At 44.1% G+C, this 17,955-nt stretch overlaps 1 protein-coding gene and 1 long non-coding RNA gene across 5 annotated transcripts in view; one reads left to right on the top strand and one right to left on the bottom strand.

Moving 5' to 3' along the window:
- GNPTAB (N-acetylglucosamine-1-phosphate transferase subunits alpha and beta) overlaps positions 1 to 642 on the bottom strand; it is a 66,277-nt gene extending 65,635 nt beyond the window's left edge. For 2 of the 3 annotated variants that reach the window (XM_041738350.1, XM_041738352.1), the window contains exon 1: positions 273 to 641. In XM_041738350.1, coding sequence (XP_041594284.1) covers positions 273 to 389 — 117 coding nt within the window. In that variant the 5' untranslated portion in view covers positions 390 to 641. Of the gene's footprint in view, positions 1 to 272 lie in introns of all 3 variants that reach the window. The other variant, XM_041738351.1, reaches the window with a different exon arrangement.
- Positions 643 to 645: 3 nt separating this feature from the next.
- LOC121481193 lies at positions 646 to 17,648 on the top strand. 2 transcript variants are annotated; one of them, XR_005985216.1, is made up of 5 exons: positions 646 to 1,055; positions 5,320 to 6,979; positions 8,850 to 8,944; positions 16,308 to 16,400; positions 17,533 to 17,648. It is a non-coding gene; the product is annotated as an uncharacterized LOC121481193 (long non-coding RNA). The 2 variants fall into 2 exon arrangements; XR_005985215.1 differs by lacking the exon at positions 646 to 1,055 and having other exon boundaries at positions 5,104 to 6,979.
- The last annotated feature ends 307 nt before the right edge of the window (positions 17,649 to 17,955 follow it).

Genomic DNA, 17,955 nt, shown 5'->3' with positions numbered 1-17,955 from the left:
GACCTGAGAGTCCGGGAGGAAGCCCCTGCAGGGGACGCTGCCGGCGGCGCGGGCGCCTCCCGCAGAGCGTCGGGGCGACGGGCCCTGGGTCCCAGACGCTGACAGCGCGCTCGGGCCACCCGACCGCCGGGAGCCTCCTCCGGGAGGCTCCTGCGTCTCGGCGGCTGCAGGAGGATGGGGAGGCGGGGGGCGTGGGCAGGGGCTGGGCTTGGGGGGCCGCGGGGTCGCGCAGGTCCTGGGCTCCCAGCCCGGGCGCCCGCGCCGCTACTCACCTCTCCAAACTGGAAGGCGGAGACGATGGTGACAACGACGCCCACGAAGCAGACGTAGAGCCCATACCTGTGGGACAGGCAGGTATAGGTCTGTCTCTGCAGGAGCTTGAGCAGCATCAGGCCGCCGCGCCCCGCCCCGCCCCGAGCAGCCCCGCTGCCGCCTCAGCGAGCCGCCATTCAGCGGCCCCGGCCCGGCCGCCGCTGTCAAGTCACAAGAGGCCGCCACGCATTGCTGCCCCGGGGACCCACGCCCGCTGGGCTCCGCGCCGCCGCCACCGCCGCTTCCGGGAGGCGGCAGCCCACGCCCTCCGCGCGGCGGAGGCGGACCCGCGGCCCGCGAGGGGGCCGGCGCCGCCCGGGTCTGGCCGGGAGAGAGGCGGCGGCGGCGGCGGCAGCGGTGGTGGCGGCGGGACAGCCAGCGCCCCCTGGCGGGCGGAGGGGCGGGCGCCCTTCCCATCGGCGCGTGCGCGGCGGCCTCTCCGAGCGGCGGGTCCGCGGGACGGCGGGGCCCGAGGACTGGAGCCCGCGGGGTGTCGGTACCGCCGCCCGCGTCACGACACCCTGCGTGCGCAGTGACTTCCTGCACTTACGGTAGCGCGGCAGTTACGGTAGACCGTCTTCCGGGCGCTGCGAGCGGCGGTCTGAGGCTCCTTCGCCTCTGCGTCCCTAACCGCGTGGCCAGAGGAAAGCTCTGGGCTCCGAACGCCCGAACCCCAGCTTCAGCTCGGCGATGCGGTGACTGCGGGCGTCGGCAGTGCCCGCCGCCCGGCGGTGGCCGCGAGCGTGAGCGAATGACCCCGGCGGGGCCGCACGGCGGGGCTGGGGGCCGCACGGCGGGGCTGGGGGCCGCGCTCACCCCGGGCTCAGCGGAGGGCGGGGCGGCGGCCCCTGGGGCTCCCGGGTCGGTGATTGCGCGCACGGCCTCCCCTGGCGCCTCTTCTTGGAGAGGAATTTCAGTTTCTCCCGGTACACCCTGGTTAATACGACTTTCGTCCTGACCCAGTCGCCCCGGGAAACAGCGCGCGTAGCCGCCGTTGCCGTCATTGATAGCAGGTTTAGAATTATCTTCAGAAGCAGCTCAAGGAAATACTCACAATATGCCCTTAATTGAATGGTCACATGGCACGAGTGGATCACTCGGATCCAAGCTCAGGCATTTATTTACACTGCTTAAAAAAGATTAACTTATTTGACAGAAATCAAGACGGGGGTGGCGGAGGGGGAGGGAGAAGGAGAAGGAGAAGCAGACTTCCCAGGAGCAGGGAGCCAGGATCATGACCCTAGCCAGAGGCAGAAGCTTAAGGACTGAGCCACCCAGGAGCCCCAGGATTGACACTTCTTAGTCAATTCCTTTTTTTTTTTTTTTAATAAAGATTTTACTCTTTTATTCATGAGAGAGACAGAGAGAGGCAGAGACATCGGCAAAGGGAGAAGCAGGTGCCTCACAGGGAGCCGGATGCGGGACTCGATTCCAGCACCCTGGGGTCACACCCTGAACCAAAGGAAGATGCTCAACCGCTGAGCCCCCCAGATGCCCCTTTAGCCAACTCTCAATCCTTCTTTAGGAAGTGCTGATCACATGTAAGCATGTACATGACAAACACTATGGCAGTTGTGTGAGACACGCAGTTCTGAGGGCTTTTCAGGCATGGTGGCAGGTATAAGACCATGAACACTCAACAGGACTGCATTACATTGTTTCCACAATGATAATGGCCAGCATCTACTTAGAAGCTACTGTAGGCAGGGTTCAGCCAGTCCTCCAACAGCCTTACAAGGGCTATAGCTTTATTATCCCCATTGTACAGATGAAGAAACTGAGGTACAGTGAGGTTAAATAACTGTCTAACATCACACAACCCAGAAATGGCAGGATTGAGATTGGAAGAGTGTACTTAGTCTCTAAAACCGAGCTGGGGCAGAGGGAGGGGAGGCCTGCAAGTGCAAGACCAAGACAGATTCTGTCCTTGTTTAAAATTTTGATATTTTGCTCTTGATGGATATTTTGTATTAATGTTGATCTTTTTAAATAAGAGCATTATAATATTATTCACCTTGTTTAGTGAGTTTTGGGCTTTCTCTTTAAATTTGCACCTAAAAAGTGCCTCCCTCTGCTAGTCCCCTCCGACCTAAAACTATGCATCCTAGAAAGTTTGCTTTGTTGTTTGCTTTTTTTCCCTCTCTCTCTTTATGCTCCAACCAGAGAACTTCAGGGGTGTCAGTTTTGTCAAAGCCCTTTCTTCTAGAGAACTCACTCTTGCTTGCTCTCTTCCTCCTGAGCCAGGAGGGAATAAAATAAATGTGGGTATAAAATGGCACATCTCTAGTAGCTAGCTACTTTAGAGAGGTATGAGGGAGATTAAATAAGATAATGCAGGAAAGCATTTAAGTGTCTGGGATATTTTAAGCTAAGAATATCAATAAAAGTTAAGAAATAGTTAAAAAGTTATAAAGTAAGGAAAGTTAAGAAAAGACTATGTAGCCTTGTTCTAATAAGCAGTGAGGCTTTTCAGTGTGAGAATGATCTGATTAAATATGTTCTTTCAGAAGATTAATCTAGCAGCACAAAATTTATGGAGATGATTTTAAACTGTCAGCTTCTGAACAGTGGGAAAAAATACACAGTGGCATCTCATTTATCTCCAAATCTTTTATCTGGCAACCTAGAAAGGCCTTTTGAAAAAACAAGAGAGCAAAAAGACTGCCAGGAAACCACTGAAATCCATGAGTTTTGCTTTTAGGCAAACCCTTCAGTCCTCTTAAAATCTAATAGATAAAATCCTGAGAGATTTTTGTTGTCTGGGTTTTCAGTCCTGACAGATCGGGGGGGGGGGGGGGGGGGGTTAAAGCTCCATCTCCTGTTCTTCTCCTAAGCAAGAAGTGACTAAAACAAATGATATTAAGGAAAAATGAGAGAAAAAATATTTTTTAAAAAAAGAAGTCAAACTGGTTCAAAAATATAACCATCTTGGGGCCAATAATGTAAATAGAGGCAAGAACAGAGACATGATGGAGGCACCAGTATCTCCCGGCACAGTAGGTGATATAGTGACAAACCCAATCTTTGAGAAAAGTTCAAGACATATTTAGTGTTTATTCATCGTTTATCAGTGAACACTGTGCTGGACATTTTAGCAGGCCCTGAAGCTACCTAGTAGAGACTCTTGGAATTTACATTCCAGAAGGACAAACAGGTATTAAGTTAGCATTGTGAGGGGAGCTAACTTCGCTTGGAAGATCAGGGAAGGCTTCCTGGAGGAGGTACTGACAGCAAGGCTTAAGGACTACAGATGGGAGGGTGGGAAAGGAAGTGCATGCCAGGCAGGACTTGCAGACTGAGGGCTCTCATGTAAAGCTGAAGAGGCTGGAGAGGTTGGCAGGGACTTGAGGACTATATTAAGAACAACAGACCTGGGGCACTCAGCTGGCTTAGTCGGAAGAACGTGTGTCTCTTCGTCTTGGGATCGTATGAGTCCAAGCCCCACGTTGGGTGTAGAGATTATTTAAAAAATAAAATCATTTAAAAGAGCAAAGGCTTAAACATAGCAAAGAATGTTAATAAAAATCAAAAAGTGACATGTTCAGGTAGGAATTTTAAGAATCATAACTGTGGTGTGGAAAATGTATAGGGAAGGAGACCTGGGTAGCCCAGTGGTTGAGCATCTCCCTTTAGCTCAGGGCATGCTCCCGGGGTCCTGGGGTCAAGTCCCACATCCAGCTCCCCACAGGGAGCCTGCTTCTCCCTCTGCCTGTGTCTCTGCTTCTCTCTGTGTGTCTCTTGTGAATAAATAAATTAAATCTTAAAAAAAAAAAAAAAACATGTATAGGAGGTGACCCAAGGAGTTGACATGAGACCAGTGGGAAGAGAGTGTCAAATAAAATGTAGAACACCTCATTAACTTTGACTTCAGATTGGCAGTGAATAATATTTTAGCCGTAATCATATCCTATTCAACATCTGGGACTGGCTTATACTAAAGTATTATATGTTGTTTATCTGAAATTCAAATTTAACTGGGCATCCTGTATTTTTATATGTCAATCCTGGCAGCCCTAGGTGAGAGACTCCTGGAGGGTCCAGGCAAGGGGCACGAGTGGCTTGGAGGGGGTCAGAACAGTGTCAGGGGGAAAGAATCCTGGGTATACTTAGTAAAGGAAACTTACTAAGGGGTAAGGGGTTGATTGCATGTGGTAGAGTGCTGGTTCTCCGGGCTGGGGACACCAGAGGAAGAGTGGGCATGCAATCCATATTTTATTTTATTTATTTTTTTAAGATTCATTTATTTATTCATGAGAGACAGACATAGAAAGAGAGAGAGGCAGAGACATAGGCAGAGGGAGAAGCAGGCTCCCTGCAGGGAGCCAAATGTGGGACTGGATCCCAGGACCCCAGCATTTCAACCTGAGCCAAAGGCAGATACTCAGCCACTGAGCTGCCCAGGTTTAAAAGTAAAATTTACCCTCCCACCATCCTAATAAATATTTTATTTCAGTGAAATCACATTTTCAGTGCAATCCATATTTTAAATATATTTCCAAAATGGATCAATTACTGATAATAAGAAAAACCAGAGGTTTAGTATCTTAGGCTCTGGTAAACTATGACATTTACATAAATGGATCAATTTATTCCCAAAATGCTTGATAAATCATCACTCCATTCTTTTCACTGGTGCACTTTTCCAGTTTTCTAACAAGATCCATCACAAAATCAATAAAAAAAAAAAAGTATGTTCTCTTTTTTCAAAGATTTTATCTATCTATCTATCTATCTATCTATCTATCTATCTGAGAGAGAGAGAGAGGGCAAGTAGTGAAGAGGAGCAAGGGAGAGGGAGAGAATCTCAAGCAGACTCCGTGCAGAGCAGGGAACCCAACCGGGGGCTCAGTCTCAGGACCCTGAGATTCTGGCCAGAGCCACAACCAAGGGTCAGCGCTTAACAGACTGAGCTCCCAGGCGCCCTTATTTTTTCTTTTCCATAGGTTCTTTTCCCAATAGTTTTTTTTTTTTAATCTTTTCCCAATAGTTTTTTTTTTTAACATTCAGATGAAAACTTCAAACATCATAAAAGCCTCTCTGAATTAAAAAACAAACAAAAAAAACCGACCAGCTGACCTTTTTCGAGGGCACAAGAAAGTAATTTAAGCACGTCGCACATGATCAACCTATGGTGTGCAGATGAGTTTTACTTGATTGGCAGGTTGTTAAAGATACTTTTTAAACTGAGATTCCACTGACAAACCCTAATCCTAATGCCTAGTTCGCTTGGAATGACTGCGGCCATGGGTTTGCCTAGCGGCGATCCACGGGGTTCAGTAGAGCCTGCCTACCGCCTTTGTGTAGGGCCTCTGCTCACCATGGCTGCGTGGCCCTCACACCCCTGAGGCCCAAGGTCCTGTGACAGGTATTGTAGCACTTGCACTACAACTTAGTGTACAGGTAAGAAAGATTTCTTTGCACACACGTCTTTATCAAAAGTGGTACACAGATGGCAGAGAGAACCACGTGATTCTAATCAAAAGGCTAGGGGGTTGGGGTGTGTTTGTGTGTGTGATGTGTAGAAACAAACATATGAGCCTGAGTTCCCTGTATGTGTCATCTGCCTTGATGAGACCTGGAAACGAGGCCCAAATTGCAGCCACCGGTCAGACTGTTGGCTAATAGTTTGGATTTTGTTAAGATTGAAAGCAAGGGGACATTTATCCTCACCTCGCCCCTCCCTGCGTACTTATTCGAGCCCTGCTCCTGGGGGATTAAATCCTGGGGTGCGCAGAGTCTTACAAAATCCATTAGAATGATACAAGAGATCGTCAGAAATGCTAATTAATCGTTCACTTGAGACAAAGATTCTTCAGGGCCTTTTCTAGGAAAGGGAGTTTGGACCAGACCATATGATAGAATAAAACAGGACAGCTTAGGTCTCAGGGGGTTTGCAGTGACTTTCTTTCATTTTAAGACACATTCCCCATCATCCCCTAGTCCTGGAGTCCCTTCCTGCCCTCATCCCAGGAGAGGAGGGGTGTGCCTGATTGAGGCAGAAAGGAATTAAAACTATCTGCCGCAGACTCGCGTCCTCATCTACTGTCTGCCCCACGTGGGAGTATCTGCTCCGGGCTGAGCCAGGACCTAGAAACTCTGTCTCATTTGGGGGGTGAAATGCGGCCTGCCCACTTGTCTGCACAGGTGAAGCTTAACTGTCCAACTTACCCAGGACTGGAGCTGACACTTGGATCTCTAGCTGCCTGATTCTCACATGGCTTTCTCATCTGGTCCCAAGCTCAAGAGACAAGGAGAACGCTTCTGCATACTGGGCCCTAAAACCTCAACTCAACCTAAAACCTCAACTCAACTCCATGCTTGAGTCGTCTTTGGCTTGGCCTGGGTGAAAAATGAACAGTAGAAGTGAACGGTCATGCACGAAAAGGAACCTCTTGCCCAGACCCACAAAACAGATGTGTTGTATTTAAGTAAATGTGGAGAATTGGGAAGGTCTCTAAGCAAAGAGCCTTAACTGGCAGATAAGCTACATTGAAATAACTCCTGATAAATCTGGATTTAGTTCCGTCTTTGCCTTATTCCAGGTAAAAAAGGATAAAATGTTAAGACAGTGAAATGCTTTCACTTTCAAGCTTCAGCCTTGAAAACCTTGCTTCTTGCCAGAAAGTGTATCTTAACTTTGGTCTTCTTCCTCCTTCCAGGATATATGGTATGTGTTCATAAAATGGAGGCCTATTATAAATGACCTCATCCCTCTCTGTCTTTGTCCTTAAAAAGAAATCCAGGGCAGTTTTTAATTTTTTTGAAAAATAGAAAAGAAAAGAAAATCATTAAACGTTTCTGAGAGAATCTCAAGAGCCAAGACATAAAATGGCCTGTTTACTGTTTCATTAATTCAAATACATCATGTATATAGAAGTATAATTTTCTCATGTGTGACCAGACTTTATTCCATTTATTTGATATTTACTTATGGGGGGTTGTATGTTCCATCCACGGGTTACAGGCATTATAAAGGCAAGAGACTTTCCTATCTTATTCATAACTGCATCCCCACCATAGCATCGTGCTTTGCTGATATTAGCCAATTAGATAATTTATCTATCAAATGGGTCAATATGTTTTGCTTGGAAATAAGTGTCAAGTATAGAGTTGGCAACTATTAAAGTTTTGGTTATTTGGGGGCACCTGGCTAGCTCAGTCAGTAGAGCATGGGACTCTCTTGATCCCAGGGTGGGGAGTTTAAGCCCCTCATAGAGCTTAAAATTTTGATGAATTAAATGAAACTAGAATGTTATGAAGAACAAACCTAAATTTTGAGATGGAACTCACTTTGAAAAACTATTTGGACCTGGGTGATGTTGTATGGGAGATTTCCAGAAATGTACTCAAATCATCTAGGTTTTAAAATCTCTGTTAATGTTTACTATGATTTACTCTCTGTTTCTTCATTTCATCTCATGCATTACTTCTTTTTGTATTTTCTCCATTTTTTCCTAATTTTTTTCACTTACTCTTTGGATCATCCTATTTTTCTTTGTTTTTTTTCTATTGTATTGGTTTATTTTATATTTTTAAAGATTTTATTTATCTTTTTGAGAGAGAATGATGAAGAGTGCAAGGGGTTAGGGGAGAGGGAGAAGGAGAAGCAGACTCCCCGCGGACCAGGGAGCTCGAGGTGGGGCTCCATCCCAGGACCCCAGGTTCATGACTTGAGCCAAAGGCTGCTAGCTGCTTAACTGACTGAGCCACCCAGGCGCCCCTCTTTTATTGATTTATGTCTTTATCTGTGTCATTTCTTTTCCTCTTGTTCTCTGAATTTGTTTTGTTGCTCTTGCACTAGTTTCTCAACTTTAATACTTAGCTCAACTTTTTTCAGTCTTTATTATTTTTTATTTAATACTTCAAGACTATAAACTTACCTGTAAGCACTAGTTACATTGCATCCTGTAAGTGTTGGCACGGAATGCAGGTGCACACTGGGAGTTGGGGCTCCTCGGTGGGCACGGACCTGGACATAGCATCCATCTTGGGAAGACCATGGTTGGGTGGCTCCAGTAGGGGCCTGGGCAGTACCTGCACTCCCGGCAGTGCAGGGCTGGGCAGACCATCACTGATGGCCTCACATATTCATGGGCTAACAGTCCATGGTACAGTGGGTAGAAGAAAATGCAAGAGCCTGCTTCTCCCTGCAAAGTCTGTCCACCACCCTGTGCTGGCAAAGGCTGAAGAGAGAGAGAGAGAGAGACTGGGTGCAGGCAGTGACCAGAGAGCTGGGGTTGGGGGGGGAAACCTGAAGCTGAGAGGCAACACCTGATACCTGCACATCCCTAAAAACAGATCCTCCTGAGCAGATGGAGTCACAGAAGGATTTCATCTGAGAGGGACACGGGAGAGAGGGGCAGGGCAGAGGGTACCCATTTTTGGTAATGGGGCTGTGAACTGACTTCCTGCCTCAGCAGGTGTCACCCTGCCCCTGTTCTTCATGACTGGGGCAGTGTTGGTAACCTGGGCAGTTCAGTTGGGCTGAGGTTTGGGGAGCCCTTCCTACAAATCCAACCTAAAATCTCTTTGTTCAGCTCTCCTACTGGTTGGTGGGTGAACCAACTGAATCCCTCTCTGCGTAAGACAACGAGTGGTTTCTCTAGTCTATGAATAATCTGACCAAAACAAGGTAAGAGAATGGGCTTCGTGTGATACTGACTCTTTGGGATTCATTGAGGCCTCCTTCCTTGCCTAACACATGAGCAGTTTTTGCAAAGGTTTCAGGTTTGCTCAAAAATCCCCTCGCTCGCCTAGCTCCTAATTACCTCCGTATTTAAGTTCTCACAAGCCATCCATGTAGCAGTAGGTTCCAGGTATTTCCCTGGATTAATATTGGACCTCCCATGATATACTCTGCAGTCTACCTATTTGCAAAAGCTACATCTTACCCTTATGATTGAAAGTTATATCCATTTCCTGATTTCCAAGCCTTTGGGATTTTCTGATATCCATGATTTTTCTTACTGGTTCTTAGTTTTGTGCTCCTCAGATCCAATGTAGTAAGCACTCCACAACTATATTTAATTATCTGTAAGCACTGATTATCTAACTCATTACAATGTCAACTGCATATTTAGATGGGGAGATTTTTGCATCTCACACCACATACCATCTATTTTTTTTACATTTGTTTTTAAGTTCAATTTGCCAACATACAGTATTAACACCCAGTGCCTATCCCATCACGTGCCCTCCCCAGTGCCCATCACCCAGTTACCTCATCCCCCTTTCCACCTCCCTTTCTGCAACCCTTTGCATCACATGCCTTCTAGAAGACCATCAGGGCTACTCTGACATTTTGCTGCAGTGCTTTGGCAATGCTCTGAATTTAGTACAGTCATTGTAAACAATCTTAAGGAAACTGCATGAATCCAAGTAGTGTCAACTAACATAGTGGCACCAAATTCCAGGGTTTACCTATAATGTGAATGTCATAGTAGAAGACTGGTTAACTGATGGCTCTGACACATCAGGCTGAATGAGGCAATGGCCATGGTATGAATCTCTGAAGGATACCAAGGTAAAGGGCTGGTAGTTATTAGAGTAGAATGAACAGAGGGAAGCGCAAGGAAAAGAAAAATGAGATATCTCTTCAAGTCCAAGCCAGCTGCAGGTTTCTCCCAATTGCTGCACTGCTCAGTGCTCACGAAACTGAACAAACTCTAAAAGCTACATATGAAGTTCCCTGGCAGTGTGGACAGTCCTCTTCCTCTCTAGGGCTCAGAGAACTCTTGGAGTTCTTAATTTAAAGCAATGGCATTAGGAGTGCCTAGCTGGCTCAGTTGGTAGAGCATGTGACCCTTGATCCTGGGGCTCTTGATCCCCACATTGGGTGGGGAGCCTACTTTAAAATAAATAAGTAAATAAATGAATAAATAAATACTTAAGATATTGAAAGCAATGACACTAAAATTGCAATTCAGATGAGGATGTGTCATGTTTCCCATCTCACTTTATATTGGTCTAGGTTCCACAGGTGCATTCTCCTGGCTTTCTTTTCACTACACAACATGCAGATTCACTGTCACTTAACTTTGAGAAGTTTCCTCTAGTTAAGCTAGAAGCATGCATTTGTATGAAGACAGCTTTTTCTCAAACAACAAGTCACAGTCAAAGCCTCAGTGTTGGGGCACCTGGGTAGCTCAGCAAGTTAAGCATCAAACTCTTGGTTTCAGCTCAGGTCATGATCTCAGGGTCGTAAGATCAAGCTCCGCGTTGGGCTCCACGCTCAGGGTGCAGTCTGCTCAAGATTCTCTCCCTCCCTCTGTCCCTCCCCCCATTCCTCTTCTCTCTCTATCTCAAATAAATCTTTGAAAAAACTCATGATCCTGAGATCAAGTCTCACCCACTGACAACTAAGCCAGCCAAGCAACCCTCTTTGGTGAAATTTCTACTTAAGCCCTTTGCCCATTTTTATTTTATTATTATTTTTTAAAGTAAGCTCTCCTGCCCAATGTGGGGCTTGAACTCATGACCCTCATATTGAGAGTCACATGCTCTAGCAACTGAGCCAGTCTGGTGCCCCCTTTTGCCTATTTTTAAAATGGGGTCCCCCTTTAACCTTTGACAACCTGATTTCTATTGTTACTCCTATTAAAACTGCCCTCTGAAATAATGAAATACCACTGAAATAATGAGTCGTAACAGATCCAGTAGTGTTTTTAAATTCGCCTTCTCCTTGACCCGACTGGAATATTTGATAGTGTCTTCATTAACCACCCCTCCCTTTTGTTAAGATTTATTTATTTGGGGAGGGGAGAATCTTACAAGCAGACTCCTGGCTGAGCATGGAGCCTGACTCGGGGCTCAGTCCCACAACCATTAGATCATGACCTGAGATGAAACCTCGAGTCGGGTGTTTAAGCAACTGAGCCACCGGGATGCCCCTATTAACCCCTTCTTGGGATTAACCCCTTCCCTGGGTTCCTGGGATCGAGTCCCACATTGGGCTCCCTGCAGGGAGCCTGCTTCTCCCTCTGCCTGTGTCTCTGCCACTCTCTCTGTGTCTCTCATGAATAAATAAATAAAATCTTAAAAAAAAAAAAAACCGTCTTGAAATGTCTTGCTTTGGTGTTCAGGACAGAATATTTTCCTGATTCATTTGAGAACTCTCTTGGATGACAGTCCTCCTCCTGCCGTCCCTGAGTGGTCTAGTCCATGTAGATGAGCCCTATTCCCTCTGCTCTTCTTCTACATTTTATTCCATGGCAAATTATAATATCTTTAAGGAAATATCTAGAAGGAAATTAGATATTTGACAATGTCTTTAAGGGAACGGGGTTTATCAGAATCTGTGAGGGCTGAAGCTGGGGTGGGGGCTGCCCGCCAGGAGATATCCTTGTAGATTAATCAGAAACACAGCCACTGTGAGAAAGGATGCGGCCAGGCAGTGAGGGAGCCAGAAGGAAGTGCCCCCCACAGCCCCTACTCCATCTGCTTCCCCCCTTGATCTCACACTGCTGCCTCCCACTGCTCGAAGCCAGAGGGGAGGAGAGGCTGGGTAAAGCCGTCCTTGGGGTCAGCAAAGGGCAGGGCATGAATCTGTGAGCAAATGGAGAGTATGTATGTTGTTTCCTTCACGTTCAGAGTCTGAAATAGATGTCACCGTCGTAGTGTCTGCATCACTGCCCGGGCTCTTGGGGGAACTCAGGATACACTACGAGCCTCAGTCAAGGATCTCCTCTGCTCATAAATTTTCTGTCCCTTATTTGGCATTAATTATCTCACTGGTTGGAACAGATGGCTGTTAAGATCCTCCTCTATGGCTTTATGGTTCTCGACACTGCGTCATGATTTTCTTGAAATCCTCAAGTATGCATTTGTGTCTTGAATGAGCTTATAAGCATTTTAGGGCAGTCTGTTCTCCATACTCCTTCAAATCCTCTCCATGCTTCTCAATGTTCTATGGACTTAGAGACTTTGGAAGCAGATGTTTGTAAAATGAACAAATGAATGATTCAGACATGGTCCTAAAACTCGTCTAAGTTCCTTGTCTAAATTCCAGATTTTTGGGATACTTGGGGGGCTCAGGGGTTGAGGATCTGCCTTCGGCTTAGGGCATGACCCCGGGGTCCTGGGATCGAGTCTTGCATCGGGCTCCCCACAGGGAGCCTGCTTTTCCCTCTGCCTGTGTCTCTGCCTCTCTCTGTGTGTCTCTTGTGAACAAATAAATAAACTCTTAAGAAAAAAAAGAAATTCCAGATTTCTTTCTGACAACAGATAGTCAACACGTTTCACCACTACGTGGCAGCATCCACAGTGATAATTTCCAAAATGGCCCAATTTCAGCGAGCCTGTCACTGAGACTTCAATGGTCATAACAGGAGTATGACAAGGCAACCTGTTAGTCAAACTATTCTCTTTCTGGTGAAAAATTACCGATGAATCATTGTCTGTGCAGATAATATCTAACAAATAGAGTTAAAAACCAAAAGTGTCCGTCTGTTTCACAAATATTTATGTTCATGCATTTTCCTATGAATTTTAATATTCTCTTTTGTTTTAACTGAAGTTCAGTTTTCTTATCATGAAAGTCTTATTATATTCTTAGCATAAAATAGGCCAAAGGAGACAAAATCTCTGATAGCTCTTCCTGTTGTTTTTTTTTTCCTCGGTGAATGTTTCATTTAGCTTTCTTCTTTTACAAATTGACCTTTACATTTTTATTGCTACAAAATAATTCATGTTTATAAAAATAAAAACAATCAAAGCATATATAGTAAAAAGTTAAAGATGTCATCGTCTCCCAGGTCCTGCGGCTATTCCCAGGGTTAACCATTGTTTACATAGTGATGCATATTCTTCCAGACAATTATTTTTTGCAGATTTAATTAGTTTTTTTTAAGTTTAGGCATATTTTATTGAAATTACAATACAAATAATATTTCCTATCTGTGTCTCTCACTCCATCCCCCTTTTAAATGAAATTGCAGAGACATAATCATTGTTACCAGTTTGATACAGATTCTCCTTCTCAACATGGAAGTATTTGTAAATAGGTGAGGACCTTTGTGGTTGTCAGAGTAATTAGGAAGTTCTGTGGCCCTCAGGGGCAGAGTGCTCAGATGTTCAGACCTCTGAAAAGGCTAGATAGGTCCCCCAAGATAAAACATTATTTCACTTGGAATACCGCCCCCCTTAGAAGCCCTGAAGATCTCTTCCATACCGAGTATAAACACATCCACTTAGCGTTTCTTCATTCAACAGAAAAGCTGTAAGAATTGTACATTGAAACACTTACCTACCCCCTACGTTCTACTATTAGTGTGTTACCTTCATTGTTTTTCCACATATCTATTCAAATATGGGCCAATATCTATGCCAGTTACCATTCAACTATCCATCTTTAAAAAAAAATAAGTATTTCAAAATAAGTTGCAGAGATCAGTACACATCATCCATTACATTCACTTTTACATTACAACCATTGTTTACATTACATTGTTTACATTGTTTACATTGTTTACATTACAAACACTTCACCATTACATTGCCTTTTATCTTTTTTTAATTGAAATTTGGTTGACACATTATGTTACATTAATAAATTGCCTTTCAAAAATGTCTTGTACATGTTGGTCTACATCTTGCTCTATAAATCTATCATCATTCATTCAACACGTCAATATTTTTCATCGAGGCTCAACTATGTACCAGATAACTTTGCTAGGCCCTACGTTTATACTGATAAGCAAAGCAAACGCAGTCTCTGAATTGTGGAGCTTACTCTAACAGAAATTTTGAAACTCTTTCCATAGAAGTAGTAGTGACACGTTCCGTGCAATCCCTATCAAAATACCATGGACTTTCTTCAGAGAGTTGGAACAAATCATCTTAAGGGTTTGTGTGGAATCAGAAAAGACCCCAAATAACCAGGGGAATATTGAAAAAGAAAACCAGAGCCGGGGACATCACAATGCCAGATTTCAAATTGTACTATAAGCTGTAATCATTAAGACAGTGTGGCACTGGCACAAAAACAGACACATAGATCAATGCAACAGAATAGAGAACCCAGAAATGGGCCTTCAACTCTATGGTCAACTAATATTCGACAAAGCAGGAAAGACTACCTCCTGGAAAAAGGACAATCCCTTCAATAAATGGTGCTGGGAAAATCGGACAGCCACGTGCAGAAGAATGAAATGACCATTCTCTTACACCATACACAAAGATAAAATGGATGAAAGATCTAAATGTGAGACAAGAATCCATCAACGTCCTAGAGGAGAACACAGGCAACACCCTTTTTGAACTTGGCCACAGCAACTTCTTGCAAGATACATCTTTGAAGGCAAGGGAAACAAAAGCAAAAATGAACTATTGGGATTTCATCAAGATTAAAAGCTTCTGCACAGCAAAAGAAACAGTCAACAGAACTAAATGACAACCTACAGAATGGGAGAAGATACTTGCAAATGACACATCAGATAAAGGGCTAGTATCCAAGATCTATAAAGAACTCATTAAACTCAACAGCCAAGAAACAAACAATCCAATCGTGAAATGGGCAAAAGACATGAACAGAAATTTCACCAAAGAAGACATACACATGGCCAAGCACCTGAGAAAATGTTCCGCATCACTCGCCATCACGAAAATACAAATCAAAACCACAATGAGATACCACCTCACACCAATGAGAATGGTGAAAATTAACAAGACAGGAAACAACAAATGTTGGAAAAGATGTGGAGAAAGGGGAACCCTCTTGCACTGTTGGTGGGAATGTGAACTGTGCAGCCACTCTGGAAAACTGTGGAGGTTCCTCAAAGAGTTAAAAATAGAACTGCCTTATGACCCAACAATTGCACTGCTGGGGATTTACCCCAAAGATACAGATGCAGTGAAAGACTGGGACACCTGCACCCCAATGTTTATAGCAGCAATGTCCACAATAGCCAAACTGTGGAAGGAGCCTCGGTGTCCATCGAAAAGCGAATGGATAAAGAAGATGTGGTTTATGTATACAATGGAGTATTACTCAGCCATTAGAAGAAATGGGTAGGAAATATCAGAAAGGGATACAGAACATGAAGACTCCTAACTCTGGGAAAAGAACTAGGGGTGGTGGAAGGGGAGGAGGGCAGAGGGTGGGGGTGAATGGGTGATGGGCACTGAGGGGGGCACTTGACGGGATGAGCACTGGGTGTTATTCTGTATGTTGGCAAATTGAACACCAATAAAAAATAAATTTGTTATTAAAAAAAAGAAAAAGAAACGACAAATACCCACCATTTGCTTCAATGTGAATGGAACTGAAGGGTATTATGCTGAGTGAAGTAAGTCAATCAGAGAAGGACAAACATTATATGGTTTCATTCATAGGAGGAATATAAAAAATAGTGAAAGGAATTATAGGGGAAAGGAGAGAAAATGAGTGGGAAAAATCAGAGAGAGTGACAAAACATGAGAGACTTCTAACTCTGGGAAATGAACAAGGGGCAGTGGAAGTGGGGGGGTGGATGGGGTGACTGGGTGATGGGCACTGAAGTGGGCACTTGATGAGATGAGCACTGGGTGTTGTATGTTGGCAAATCGAACTCCAATAAAAAATATACAAAAAGAAAAGAACATAGTAGTAGTAGTGATAATAATATGTAGTAGTATAACAATAATGCGTAACAACAACATAACAAAATAATTATCATTATCAGTAACAATCAAATCTAATATTTGTTGTGCCTACTATGTTCTTGACATTGCTTTAAATATTTTAAATAGGGATCCCTGGGTGGCGCAGCGGTTTAGCGCCTGCCTTTGGCCCAGGGCGCGATCCTGGAGACCCGGGATCGAATCCCACGTCGGGCTCCGGGTGCATGGAGCCTGCTTCTCCCTCTGCCTGTGTCTCTGCCTCTCTCTCTATCTCTCTGTGACTATCATAAATAAATACAAAAAAAAAAAAAATAAAATAAATAAATAAATAAATATTTTAAATATATTAACTAGCTGAACCCTGTAAAGTAAGAACAATTATAATCTTCACTTTGCAGATGCTGGGACTGAGAGAAATTAAGTTCTGGCCAGGATCACAAAGCCAGAAAATGACAGAGCTGGAGCATGAGCCCAGGCAGACTAACTCCAGGGTCCGTAGGCTACACCACTATACCACTGCCTCTCTCCTGTGTCTTCACCATGTTGATAGTATATGATCTACCCCATTCTTTTTACAGGTGCATAATATTCCACAGATAAATTTAATGTAATATATTCAATGAGTCCTTTACTTTCAAAATAATTTTTGACTATTAAATGACACAGCGAATATCCTTATTCTTAAATTTGTGTGTATCTGTATGAATATTTCTGACAAATATGTTCTAGAAGTAGACTGGCTGAGTCAAAAGGTATGCATATTTTAATAGATATTGGCTAACTACCATGAAAAAAATGCTACACCAATCAATACCCCTCAACAGAATATCAGGATCAGATTTCTTACATCTCTCATAACACTCTTTCTTTTTTTTTTAAGTTTTACATGTCCGGTGAAAGAACATTTCATTGCATTTGTTATAAAATAATTTTGTTATAAAATAATATATAAAACCATTTCTCATGTATTCATTTTTTAAATTATTTAACAAATACTCATTGAGAACCTGCAACGTTCCAATCCCTGTGTTAGGCCAGAAGGACAATCCAAAAGCAATAAGGCAAAATTCCCTCATGGGCACATAATCACCAAGGGCAGGCAGGCAATAAAGAAATGTACAAGTTAATATATAATGCAGTGTTAGGTGGTGATAAATGTGATGAAGAAAAATAGAGCACAATAAGGAACTAGAGAACGATGGCATTAAGGGGTTAGCATCATTTGGAAAGGGCTGCAGGGAGGTGACTTTTAAGCACAGATGTGAACAAAGTGAAAGCAGCCCCATGAAAATCTGGAGAAAGGCCATTTTAGGCAGCAGGTGCAAAAGCCCTGAGGTGGGAACTTGGTGCCTCTGAGAAACCTCACTGGTTTTTTAATTTGTGCTTCTGTAGTTACGGTGGGGAAGGAGCAAACCCCTCCCTTCTGGCACCTAGCCTATAAAATATATACAAGTGTGGCCAGTTCGTAGACTTGCAAACTGCCTGCGATTGCTCAGTGTTAGTCTGTGACTTTAGTATGTGCAATGCTTTTGAATTAACGGTCAGGGCGTTTTTCTTTTTCTTTTTTTAAGTCAGGCCTATTGAAGTATAATATAATAAAACTCACTCTTTTAAAATGTGCAGTTCAGTGGATTTTGACAAAGTGTGCATTTGCGTGGCCATCAGCGCAATTAGGATGGAAGATGCTCCATCGCCCGGAAGAGTTCCCTCGGGCCCCTTTGAGGTCAGCTCCTGCTTGTACCTCCAGCCTGTGGACATCACCCATCTGCTTTTTTGTACCTGTAGTCTTACCTTTTCTAAGTTGTCCTATAAATGGATTCCGATGGTAAATATTTGTGTGTGTGTGTCTTTGTGTGCTTTTAAGGTCCTTGCATGTTGCTTCGTCTCTCGGTAGTTATGCTTCTTGCTAAGTAGCTTTCCACTGTGTGCTTGTACCACAAGTTGTTTCTCCACTCACCAGTTTGTGAACATTCACGTACATGTGTTTTACAAATGTTACCTTCGAGTGTGTGGCTTGTCTTTTCATTTCCTAACGGGGTCTCACAA

This window comes from Vulpes lagopus, chromosome 23 (genome assembly GCF_018345385.1).
Source record: "Vulpes lagopus strain Blue_001 chromosome 23, ASM1834538v1, whole genome shotgun sequence".
NCBI classification, from domain to species: Eukaryota; Metazoa; Chordata; class Mammalia; order Carnivora; family Canidae; genus Vulpes; species Vulpes lagopus.
This window is presented reverse-complemented; position numbering and strand designations above follow the sequence as displayed.